The 12,951-nt window shown below is 43.4% G+C and overlaps 1 protein-coding gene across 1 annotated transcript; it reads right to left on the bottom strand.

Annotated features, from left to right (window-relative positions):
• Positions 1-662: 662 nt before the first annotated feature.
• Positions 663-9,040, bottom strand: LOC140379554 (adenosine receptor A1-like). Its single transcript, XM_072464228.1, has 5 exons — positions 8,861-9,040; positions 7,820-7,954; positions 7,202-7,386; positions 1,017-1,221; positions 663-899 (listed from the first exon to the last, which is right to left on the bottom strand). The coding sequence occupies exons 1-5, from the start codon at positions 9,038-9,040 to the stop codon at positions 663-665; spliced, it is 942 nt and encodes a 313-aa protein (XP_072320329.1).
• Positions 9,041-12,951: the final 3,911 nt, after the last annotated feature.

Raw genomic sequence — 12,951 nt, 5'->3', positions numbered from 1 at the left:
ATCTGCAAGAAAAGCTAAAACTGCTGGAGGTAAATCATGCAGAAGGGGAATCCTCAAGAGAGGAAATTCATGATCTGACCTCAAAGTAAAATGCTCTTTATCATTAGAGTGGATAAAAAAAAAATGAAATTGAAATTATTAGCCTGGAATCTTAGAAAACAACAAGCTGAAATAATTTTTAAAATAAAAAACAAGATTAACCGTCCTTTGAGTTTCCGGTCTTGATTCGCAGATTGAGAATGACTCTCGGATGAGTGTCAAAACGTATCGTTTTTTCATAAAAAACAGATGAGTCCAGATGACTACAACTGAATCTTTTTCCACAATGGAACACTCCTGGACGAATGAGGGATTACACCGGCTTATTTTAACAAACAAGACCAAATATCATAATCCTTTGAATCTTTCTACAAAAAACTTTTCTCTAAAATTGCAGGAGATAAAGAAGATTACCGGTAATTAAATGTTATGGTATTCTCAGACTCAGCTGAAAACGTGTCATTTGGGCTTTGACAAAATCAATTTCCCTTGGACTCACTGTCAACAAGTACTGAGCAAGTGTTGCATGACAACTCTCTCCTGGACATATATAAACTGAACTTATATATTAATTTTATAAAGTGACCATCATGTGCCTAAAGTGGCATTTCAAATTATCTAGTTCACACAACTTTCCACATCTCCATGAGGGCCCTTCTGAACGATCTCATCCTGTAGGCGTACAGGAGGGGGTTTAGGGCCGAGTTTGCGTGGGACAACAAGATTGCCACCAGTATTATATACATGGGGACATCACAGGTTGGACAGAAGAAGAGAACACAGTTGATGAGGTTTATGGGCATCCAACATACAGTGAAGAGGAAAAGGAGGAGGAAGATCGATATGGCCTTTTGCATTTCCTGTTGGGTACATAATGTTTTTGCCCTATTTGGGTTAAGTGGATTTGTTATTGTAAATATAGAGTCAGTAGATACTCTTGTTCTTGATTTGTGCATGTGTGTGTTATTTTGTCCAACTGTGGCTTCCATATTCCCAGTGTCTTCTTGCCCAGTGCAGAAGGTGTTGGTTCTGACTTGAGGGATGCGTCGGAGTTGGCCCCGGACTATTAGGAAAATGCGAGCATAAATGATGAACATGGCGATGAGTGGAATCAGCAGAAAGCAGAAGAAGTTACAGTAAACCATGAAGCTCATGCGGACCATACAGGTGAAGATGCAGTACCTGTAATGACAAACGTGAGTTATGTGAAATATATTAAACAAGATACAAGGCTCTCCAGTCATTTTTGTTTTAAAAAATCAATTTCCCTCAAAGATGGACAAAACACTTTGTTGGTAAGTGACTAAATGGGGCCGCACACACACACACACACCTACACACACACACACACGCACACACACACACTCACACGCACACACACACACACACCTACGCACACACACACACGCACACACACACACTCACACGCACACACGCACACACACACACACACCTACGCACACACACACAAACCTATGCACACACACACACACACACCTACGCACACACATACACACACACACACACACACACCTACGCACGTACACACACATACACACACACACACCTACGCACACACACACACACACACACACTCACATACACACACACACACATACGCACACACACACACACACCTACGCACGTACACACACACACACACACACACACCTACGCACACACACACACACGCACACACACACATACACACACACACACATACGCACACACACCTACGCACACACACACACACACACACATACACACACACATACACACACACACATACACATACACACCTACGCACACACACACACACACATACACACACACATACACATACACACCTACGCACACACACACACACATACACACACACACACACGATAGAGAAAGAGCGTTGACATCAGTAGCGTGCGGTGACTTTTATGGATGGGAACGCAAACTTGGAGTGTTCAATATTTAGCGGATAAAACAAAAGTTAAAAAACAATTGGCTATGCTAAAGATGCTGATTGGATTAAATAAGATGACTTCATCGACCTATTCATTACACAAATTAGTGTTCTATGTTGTTAAATTACTGCCTGTATTTCTAACTAATATTTAATCATTAGAAACATGAACAGAGCCTTAGCTACAAACAAAGACTTGTCTCTGAAAGATAATTTTAAGTCCACTGGTTGGACTGGTTGGACAATTTTTCGCTGCAACTGTATATATATATATATATATATAGATATATATATATATGTATATTGTATATAGATCAAGATTTGGTCGTTTCTAATCTTCAATGATTAGCTTGTGTCGTGTAGTAGTAGTGATTAAATGATTAAAAGTTATTATTGTTTATGTTCAGGAAATTAATATTGAGATACTTTTATTTTCTTTTTTTGTTGACTCCCCATTGAAGAAATATTTGCCATCTGTTCCATTCAATAATTAATCCAAGACAAATTATTTGGCATGTTTACAAAGCAAAAACATTGGCACATCTGACGTATTTACAGTATTCAAGTGCAACATTAATTGTTTTTTGTATGCAATCCTCCCGCAGTGATTCTCTGATCAGTCTTCAATGCAACTGTAGATACAGAAAGTTACAGTAACCCTTATTTTTGAATGTAGGTTTCTTGTAATCCGTAACTATGTTTGGACTTATCGTTTGTGCAATAATGTTGAACGTGCAACGAGTGGACAGTGCAATAATTTAAGGACGGTGCAATGAGTGGACTGTGTAATGAGTGTGACCCAAACCCTTGTGTGTTTACTTGCATCAGTGTCTGTCCTTTAACAATATAATAGATCCATGATTACAGTTTTTTACGATTGAATAAACACTAAAATCTAAAGTTTTGCCCAATTATCAAAACCTTACACTCAAGGAGCAAAGCTTGGCCCCAGATTTGCACCACTGTAAACACAATAAGTCAGATCACACTTTGTGCAAAACAACACACACAGTGATTTACAACACTGAACACACTTGTATGTATTTGGACACAGAAGTATATCAAGATGTCACTTCCATCCATCCATCCATCTTCTGCCACTTTATCCAGGGCCGGGTCGCGGGGGCAGCAGTCTGAGCAGGGACTCCCAGACTTCCTTCTCCCCAGACACTTCCTCTAACTCCTCCGGGGGGATCCCGAGGCGTTCCCAGGCCAGCCGAGAAACATAGTCTCTCCAGCGTGTCCTGGGTCTTCCCCGGGGCCTCTTCCCGGTGGGACATGCCTGAAACACCTCCCGAGGGAGGCGCCCAGGAGGCATCCGGAACAGATGCCCGAGCCACCTCAGCTGGCTCCTCTCGACGTGGAGCTCCCCCCGTGTGGCCGAGCTCCTCACCTTATCTCTAAGGGAGTGCCCAGTCACACGGCGGAGGAAACTCATTTCGACCGCTTGTATCCGCGATCTTGTTCTTTCGGTCACTACCCAAAGCTCATGACCATAGGTGAGGGCAGGAACGTAGACCGACCGGTAAATAGAGAGCTTTGCCTTTCGGCTCAGCTCCCTCTTCACCACAACGGTCCGATGCAGCGACTGCATCACTGCAGCCGCTGCACCGATCCGCCTGTCGATCTCACGCTCCATCCTTCCCTCACTCGTGAACAAGACCCCGAGATACTTGAACTCCTCCACTTGGGGCAAGGACACCCCACCCACCTGGAGAGGGCAAGCCACCTTTTTCCGGTCGAGAACCATGGCCTCGGATTTGGAGGTGCTGATTCTCATCCCAGCCGCTTCACACTCGGCTGCAAACCGTCCCAGTGCATGTTGCAGGTCCGGGTTTGATGGAGCCATCAGGACAACATCGTCTGCAAACAGCAGAGATGAGATCCTGTGGTCCCCAAACCGGACACCCTCCGACCCCTGACTGCGCCTAGAAATTCTGTCCATAAAAATTATGAACAGAACCGGTGACAAAGGGCAGCCCTGGCGGAGTCCAACATGCACTGGGAACAGGTCTGACTTACTGCCGGCAATGCGAACACAGCTCCTGCTCCGGTCATACAGGGACCGGACAGCCCTGAGCAAAGGGCCCCGGACCCCGTACTCCCGGAGCACCCCCCAAAGGACACCCCGAGGGACACGGTCGAAAGCCTTCTCCAGATCCACAAAGCACATGTGGACTGGTTGGGCAAACTCCCATGAGCCCTCGAGCACCCGATGGAGGGTACAGAGCTGGTCCAGTGTTCCACGACCGGGACCAAAACCACTCTGCTCCTCCTGAATCCGAGGTTCGACTATCGGTCGGATTCTCCTCTCCAGTACCTTGGAATAGACCTTACCCGGGAGGCTGAGGAGTGTGAGCCCTCTGTAGTTGGAACACACCCTCCGGTCCCCCTTCTTGAACAGAGGGACCACCACCCCGGTCTGCCAGTCCAGAGGCACGGTCCCCGAACGCCACGCGATGTTGCAGAGACGTGTCAACCAAGACAGTCCTAGAACATCCAGATACTTTAGGTACTCAGGGCGGATCTCATCCACCCCCGGAGCCCTGCCACCGAGGAGTTTGCGTACAACCTCAGTGACTTCAGCTTGGGTGATGGATGAGCCAGCCTCCGAGTCCCCGGTCTCTACTGCCTCTTCGGAAGACGTGACTGAGGGATTAAGGAGATCCTCAAAGTATTCCTTCCACCGTCCGACGACCAGTCGAGGTCAGCAGGCCTCCACCCGCACCGTAAACGGTGTTGGTGAGACACTGCTTCCCCCTCCTGAGGCGCCGGACGGTTTGCCAGAATTTCTTTGGTGCCGACATCATCGACAGCAGCCGCATCAACAATGGAGGCGGAGAACATGGTCCACTCGGACTCAATGTCCCCAACCTCCCCCGGGACATGGGAGAAGCTCTCCCGGAGGTGCAAGTTGAATACCCTACTGACAGAGGGCTCTACTAGACGTTCCCAACAGACCCTCACAATGCGCTTGGGTCTGCCAAGTCTGTCCGGCTTCCTCCTCCGCCAGCGGATCCAACTCACCACCAGGTGGTGATCGGTTGACAACTCTGCCCCTCTCTTCACCCGAGTGTACAGTGGTCTGATGACACAACAACAAAGTCGATCATTGACCTCCGGCCTAGGGTGTCCTGGTGCCATGTGCACTGATGGACACCCTTGTGCTTGAACATGGTGTTCGTTATGGACAATCCGTGGCTAGCACAGAAGTCCAATAACTGAACACTGCTCGGGTTCAGATCGGGGAAGCCGTTCTTCCCGATCACCCCTCTCCAGGTGTCACTGTCATTGCCCACGTGGGCGTTGAAGTCCCCCAGTAGAACAACGGAGTTCCCGGTCGGTGCACTGTCCAGTACCCCTCCCAAGGACTCCAAGAAGGCCGGGTACTCTGCACTGCTGTTCGGCCCGGAGGCCGCCACAACAGTGAGAGACCTGTCCCCCACCCGAAGGCGGAGCTGAGGGGCTATCAGCAAGCCCACACCAGCCCGCCGCCTCTCCCCGCGGGCAACACCAGAGAAGTGGAGCGTCCAGCCCCTCTCGAGGAGATGGGTTCCAGAGCCCAAACTGTGCGTGGAGGTGAGGCCGACTATATCTAGTCGGTATCGCTCAACCTCCCGTACAAGCTCAGGCTCTTTCCCCCCCAGCGAGGTGACATTCCATGTCCCCAGAGCAAGTCTCTGTGTCTGGAGATCTGGTTGCCGAGGCCCCTGCCGTCGACTGCCACCCAGATCTCTCTGCACCGGCCCCTTATGGATCCTCCTGCGGGTGGTGGGCCCACGGGAGGGCGGCCCCACGTCGCTCTTTCGGGCTGTGCCCAGCCGGGCCCCGTGGGGTAAGACCCGGCCACCAGGCGCTCGCCATGGAGCACCCATCCCAGGCCTGGCTCCAGGATGGGGCCCCGGTGACGCCGATCCGGGCGACGTAAACTGCCTTGTTCGTGTTGTCATCATAGAGGGCTTCTGAACCGATCTTTGTCTGACCCGTCACCTAGGACCTGTTTGCCTTGGGAGACCCTACCAGGGGCATGAAGCCCCCGACAACATAGCTCCCGGGATCATTCGGGCACTCAAACCCCTCCACCACGTTAAGGTGTCGGTTCAAGGAGAGGCTGATGTCACTTCCTTGCAATTCTAAAGCACTGACTGTCAAATGACCACCCCCATGTGCCAAATGACCACACCCATGTGCCAAATGACCACACCATGTGCCAAATGACCACACCCATGTGCCAGCTCATTGAACACTGTCATCAGGTGACCAAACACAAGATCGTTTAATTATAGACACACTAATCAGGTTTAAGCACTAAAAAAATGTAGCAGGTGAGTTCACCAAACTGAACCAAAATGGAAGGAAGAGGAAGAGGAAGAGTGAAGATGAGAATGAGAAAGAGGAGGAGGAGGAGAAGGAGGCAGAGGCCGTGCCAGAGGTAGAGGTGGAGGTAGAGGTGGAGGTGGAGGTAGAGGTGGAGGTGGAGGTAGAAGAAGAGGAAGACTTCAAGCAGGAGGAAGAGGGGGAGGAGTTTGGGGGGTTATTTTTTGTACTGGATAAAATGTTATGTTCATGAAAACTGGGATTTTTTAAACTTTTTTTTGCCATGTTGGCTTGAGTTTATGGAAAAAAATAAATTACACTGTCAACAGCATTAGTCTTGTGTCCTGTGTGGTGTCTACAGTGATTCATACAAGTGTGTGTAGCGTTCACTGTGTGTGTTGTTTTGCACAAAGTGTGAGCAGACATTGTGTTTAGAGTTGTGCAAATCCGAGCCATGTTTTGCAAATTCTCCCATTCTTCCATAATGTACTTCACCCATACGACTCTATGCACTTAGAAGCAGAATTGGCCAAAAGTGGTTAAGGTTTTCCACAGCAGTGTGTAACTGGTGTGTAACTGGTGTGTAACTGGTGTGTAACTGGTGTGTAACTGGAGCAAACATAGTTAAGTCACATGCAATACGTGTGTTTCATATGGTAAAAAAATATGGTTTTGATAAATCAGTGTCTACTTTTTACAAGAGTGTTTCATTTTGCAAAGGAGCTAAAGTGTTTTGCTAAATTGGGTTTGTGTTTGTGCTAATTGTGTGTAGGGTTTTGCTAAATAAAACAAAACAGTAAAAATTGTGTTGTACGAATTGTTCAATCGTAAAAAACTGTAACATGCACTGTCCCAATAGAATACATAATAACTCCTTATGCTTTGTCTTACATGGAGTTCTCCGGTTGCTTCTGCCAGTCAATGACGGGCACACACCCGGAGAGGACAGCCAGGCTCCAGGTCAGCAGTAGAGTGACACAAGCTGCTCTGGGGTTCATCAGACGCTGGTACTGGAAGGGCAGGAGAATAGCCATGTAGCGCTCGGCAGCTACAGCTAACAGACTCAAGATGGAACTCTGGAGACAAGGAGGTGAACTGTAGTTGCAATATGTTTAAATACAATAATAATTTTAAAGGTACACTATTTAACTTTTCTGATGGGGGTCAGCTGCCTTTTTGTCTCTTTGGAGCTGTTCATTCTTTGTCATAAAGGATCCATAATATTAGTTGTTTTCAGATTCACTAGAATGGGATGATATCACACGGGGGCCAAGAGCTAAATCTTACTACTGATTACATTGTACTTTGTCATGAAATATTAAAAAGGTAAATTCATAAATGTCTAATCTACTTATTTCTATTTGTGACTAGACATTGACTTAAAAATGTGTGATGTCACCTGAAACCCAGCAAAAGCATTTATCTTATCTTATCTTTCCTACATTTATTTTTGTAACACTTTATGGTGGGTCAATGTTGTTTTTCATTCAATTCCACAGAAGATCATACCTGTGTTAGTATCATTAGTACGCTGATTATGAGCAGACACAGTGGCAGGTCACGGTGAGGTCGCCCCACGTCAGTGAGCACAGCGCAGGGAATGGCTACCAACCCTACCAGCATGTCCGCCACAGCCAGGGACACCTTCAAAACAATACATTTAGGTCTACTTACACAACCCTCCCACTATCTACATGAAACTTTTCTGCCCTACAAAGTAAAAAATGCAGTTACTGTGTATTTTGTCAAAAACGTTTTATGGCTAATTGTACCAATTTTGAGAAATCTTGATATCCTAATTGCAGTAACTAAAATTCCTCTGTGATACAAAGCAAAGCGCAGTAACTGCTGCTTTTCAAATGTAGATACTGCACTTTTCTGTTGTTTCACTGGAGAGTATTGCATAACTGGCAATTTTTGGGGAACTATAATCAGACTCTAAATGTAAAATTTTACACACAAACTAAATCGTTTTGGTGATAAAAGATCTCCCCAAATATGTTTTGTCAGACCATCTTGTTTATTTTATTTTAAGTATACCGGGCACATCATCTTCTTCTTTGGTGTTTTATGGTGGCTGGAATCCAAGTGTTACATTACCGCCGGGCGCATCATAGTAAAATCCATTAGTGTACCTATCATTGCCATGGAGACCCAATGCACACATTACCAAATGCAGCCAAAAACATTTTTTGGATGGTGGTAGGAAAACTCAAAAATGGGTTTAAACAACACTCTGATCTGTGATCAATATAAGCATTCATGGTCCTGTTTAGGTGTTTGATTTTCAACAAAAATGTTGAGTCTGACTAACTGAAAAATAGTTGGCTAATGCTAGCTTGTGATTTTAATGTTATTTGAAACAAAAGGACTTTAACACCACCAATCAGCTCACCTGTACTAGTTTCAGCCAAGTCACTTTTTAATAGTCAGATTTTGTTAAAACAAAGCTCAGAATAAAGTCTAACTTGAGTTACAGAGTTTCAGAAAGAGCAGAGCTTCACACCTCCAATGTTGATGACATCAAGGTATCAAACGCTTAATGCTTACCAGGAAGTAGTTGGTGATGGTACGGAGCTTCTTTGTTCGGGTGATGGACAAACAAACCAAAAAGTTGCCGATAATAGCCAGCACTGCAATGATGAGTTCAAATGTGATATAGAGACTTTTGATTTTAGGACTGTCCGCATAGGGCATCTTGTTCAAGCACGCTCCGAGACTTTGGTTCATGATGACAGCACTCAAATTTGATATATTTAAAGTTCCCAAAATGAAAACTGTAATTTGTTTGTTGTTTTTCCTGGTTGTTGTCAAAAAAGAAGTTCCAGAGCAGAATGTGTGTTGTCCAATTCCAGCTAATTCACTCTCTACAGGTTTTTACAAAAACTTTGTGAATTGTAAGTGTAAGAAACATTTAACACACATCAGCCTCAGCGTCTCTGTTCTTTGTCCTGTCAGACCACTGTATATAAACAAGTCTGCTTAATGAAAGCTACAGTTACAAAACCAGGTCCTTCATAAATGGAAACGAGATATGATTGACATGAATGTCCCACATCTGCCACCAAAACAAATATAGTCCTGGGCTATTATGAACAGTTCAGGTGCTCTCCAGGCATACATAATTAAAAAGCAGATACTGTGAAATGCCCCTGTTTAAATATTGTGGATTGCCCTCCAGTTTATGGCCATTACGACTTAAATAATATATAGTTTTCTATCCATGGAATTGTGTGATTTTTTTTATTTTTTTATTACAATGTCTGTTTGGATAGACTACTGACAGATCACTTTTGTCTGTTATGAGATACACTGAACAAAAAATTAAAAGTGTGGCATAATAAGCAGACATGAATCAAGAAACCAGTCAGTATTTGGTGTGACTTTTTCTTTGCCTCATGCAGTGCAACATATCTCCTTCGCATACAGTATGTGTGCCTTAGGCTGGCCACAATAAAAGAACACTCTTATTCTTACCTCTTTAACGGGTTTATTCATGCATGTTTAGTGTTAGTTCCTGTGAGCATCTGACTTGGATGCTACTGCTTTGCTATAATTTCATCTAATCACTGCTGCGTGTTGTAGTGCGTGTATCTGCCCAAGTACACTTTACTGTGAATGCTGCATATGTCAATATGTTATCTAATTGTGTCCATTTAACATGCCTATTTCATGTGTGGTCATTTATTTACAAACACCATTCATTGCAACTGATGCTAACCATACTACTGCATACTACCATATACTACTGCATATACTACCATATACTACTGCATATACTACCATGTACTACTGCATATACTACCATATACTACTGCATATACTACCATATACTACTGCATATACTAACCATATACTACTGCATATACTAACCATATACTACTGCATATATTAACCATATACTACTGCATATACTAACCATATACTACTGCATATACTAACCATATACTACTGCATATACTACCATATACTACTGCATATACTACCATATACTACTGCATATACTACCCATATACTACTGCATATACTAACCATTTACTACTGCATATATTAACCATATACTACTGCATATACTACCATATACTACTGCATATACTACCATATACTACTGCATATACTAACCATATACTACTGCATATACCACCATATACTACTGCATATACTACCATATACTACTGCATATATTAACCATATACTACTGCATATACTAACCATATACTACTGCATATACCACCATATACTATTGCATATACTACCATATACTACTGCATATACTAACCATATACTACTGCATATACTAACCATATACTACTGTATATTCTACCATATACTACTGCATATACTACCATATACTACTGCATATATTAACCATATACTACAGCATATACTACCATATACTACTGCATATACTAACCATATACTACTGCATATACTGACCATATACTACTGCATATACTAACCATATACTACTGCATATACTAACCATATACTACTGCATATACTGACCATATACTACTGCATATACTACCATATACTACTGCATATACTAACCATATACTACTGCATATACTGACCATATATTACTGCATATACTACCATATACTACTGCATATACTGACCATATACTACTGCATATACTAACCATATACTACTGCATATACTAACCATATACTACTGCATATACTGACCATATATTACTGCATATACTACCATATACTACTGCATATACTGACCAAATGTGTCGGAGCAGCGTAAATGCCGGTACATATCGGCCTCGGTGAAAATGAGAAAAACAGTGTTTTAGTTTTTTCCCCCCAAATTTGTGATTTTCGTTTTTTTGCATTATGTGAAAGTTGAAGTTATAAAGGAGCCCCTCCATGCTTCAGATATCAGTATTCATTACCTTAAAAGTACACATTAAGCTGTTAAAAATGGGTGCCCCTGTTAATGCGTCACTAACAAGCGCTACCTACCACACGGACTAACACTAGTGAGACGTTGTTACTGATTAACAACCAAGTGCATTAACATCCAAGTGAATTAACAACCAACACTTACAAACATCTAATCTAAAACTTAGCTGTTAACTCACAAATAATGCTTACTAAGTCAGGATCATTTTTAAGTAAACCGTTTTGGACTGATTCAGATACGTCCTGACATGCCTGTCCCAACTTCATTAAATGTAATCAAACAACTCTCAGGCCTAGCGAGGAATTTCTAAAATTAACCCCTGCCAAAACAAACCATGACTGAACCTGATTGTGGTGATCCTCCGGCCAGTAGATACAACCTACATACGGCCCTAAACGCTTCATGTCAACCTCAAAGAGTTCAAGAAGCTCCAATGAACAAAGACATGGCACAGTGGGCGAGCTGTGTCGCCATGGGTTTATTTTTCTTACAGGAAAAGACCTGGAATCTTTTTGAGTGTGTGTGAAGTCGAAAGACAGGAAGGCAGCTCTGGAACTGGAGCAAGAGAACGCCGCCTACCTTGAAATCATACTGTGAATATTTATCAAATTGTTGTCATGCATTTATATTATATTTCTGTGTCCTATTTATCATATGGGTCATGATGCACTTTCTGTGTACTTTATGATTATCTGTGGACTGGTACAAACAATCTTACTGTTGACATCATGCCATTTTATCAGACCTAAGCCACAGCGATATAAAACACAGCTAAATCTTGTGGAAAGTCGGATCTCAGCTGCAAGACGAACAACATGCTACTGTTTTGTCTGTTTTTCCCTGTTTTCATCAAATAGAGACCTTGAGAACGATCCTCGCCTCTCGCAGTCTGTTATAGACTAAACTTCGACAATATTCACTATTGTTGAAAACGAGCTCGAAGCCGAACCAAAGCCCAAATCTCGAAGCTCCAAAGGGAGCTTAAAGGGACATGTCATGGAATTAGACATACACCAGATGCTATTCCGTAACACATAGAGAACACAATTCAACTTAGAATATGAAACGACACAGAAATATCAGACATTTGTATGGCATGCATGGGAGAAAACGCGGGGACTGATCACGCAAGCTGTGGTAAGCAGCCTGCGTGATCCTCCTGCGTCTCACCCCGTTTTTTCCCATGCTGGTTGGTTTTATTAGATATTCTGGAATAGGCGGGTCACATTTCTCATTGGTCAGCCTCACATCAAGGCACTTGGTATTTTTCCGTAGAGATAAAGCCTGCAAGGGGGGGTGCAACTCCCCCCCTGGGTAAACATTCTTTGGCCCATCTTTACGACCCCTTCACAAATGCAGTTTGTCACACACCCGTTCTTCTCTTAGACTAATGATGCAGATAAAATATCACTATTATGCAGATAAAATACATCACAGAAATATAATCATATATTCACATTTTATCACATTTCCCTCCTGTTTATCAAATCATTAGTCTACTGTCTCATATGCCAAACACATTATTCTTTTCAGTTTTCAACATGTCTTTCATTATTGGTGTTAAAATGACACTTTTACACACAAAAAGTTATGCACAGTTCTCAACAGTGAACACACTTCTTTTCTCTCGGCCCACAACATGTCTACAGCATTACTGTCCTAAATTTTGAGTCAGATTGGTCAATCTCTGTAATTTGACAAACAGACAATTTATTCCGTCCATAACT

The sequence above is a fragment of the Eucyclogobius newberryi genome, unplaced genomic scaffold (assembly GCF_026437365.1).
Source record: "Eucyclogobius newberryi isolate DKJ021-1_F unplaced genomic scaffold, fEucNew1.0.hap1 SCAF_415, whole genome shotgun sequence".
NCBI lineage: Eukaryota > Metazoa > Chordata > Actinopteri > Gobiiformes > Gobiidae > Eucyclogobius > Eucyclogobius newberryi.
The sequence above is the reverse complement of the archived record's forward strand: the minus strand, read 5'-3'. Positions and strand labels throughout refer to the sequence as shown.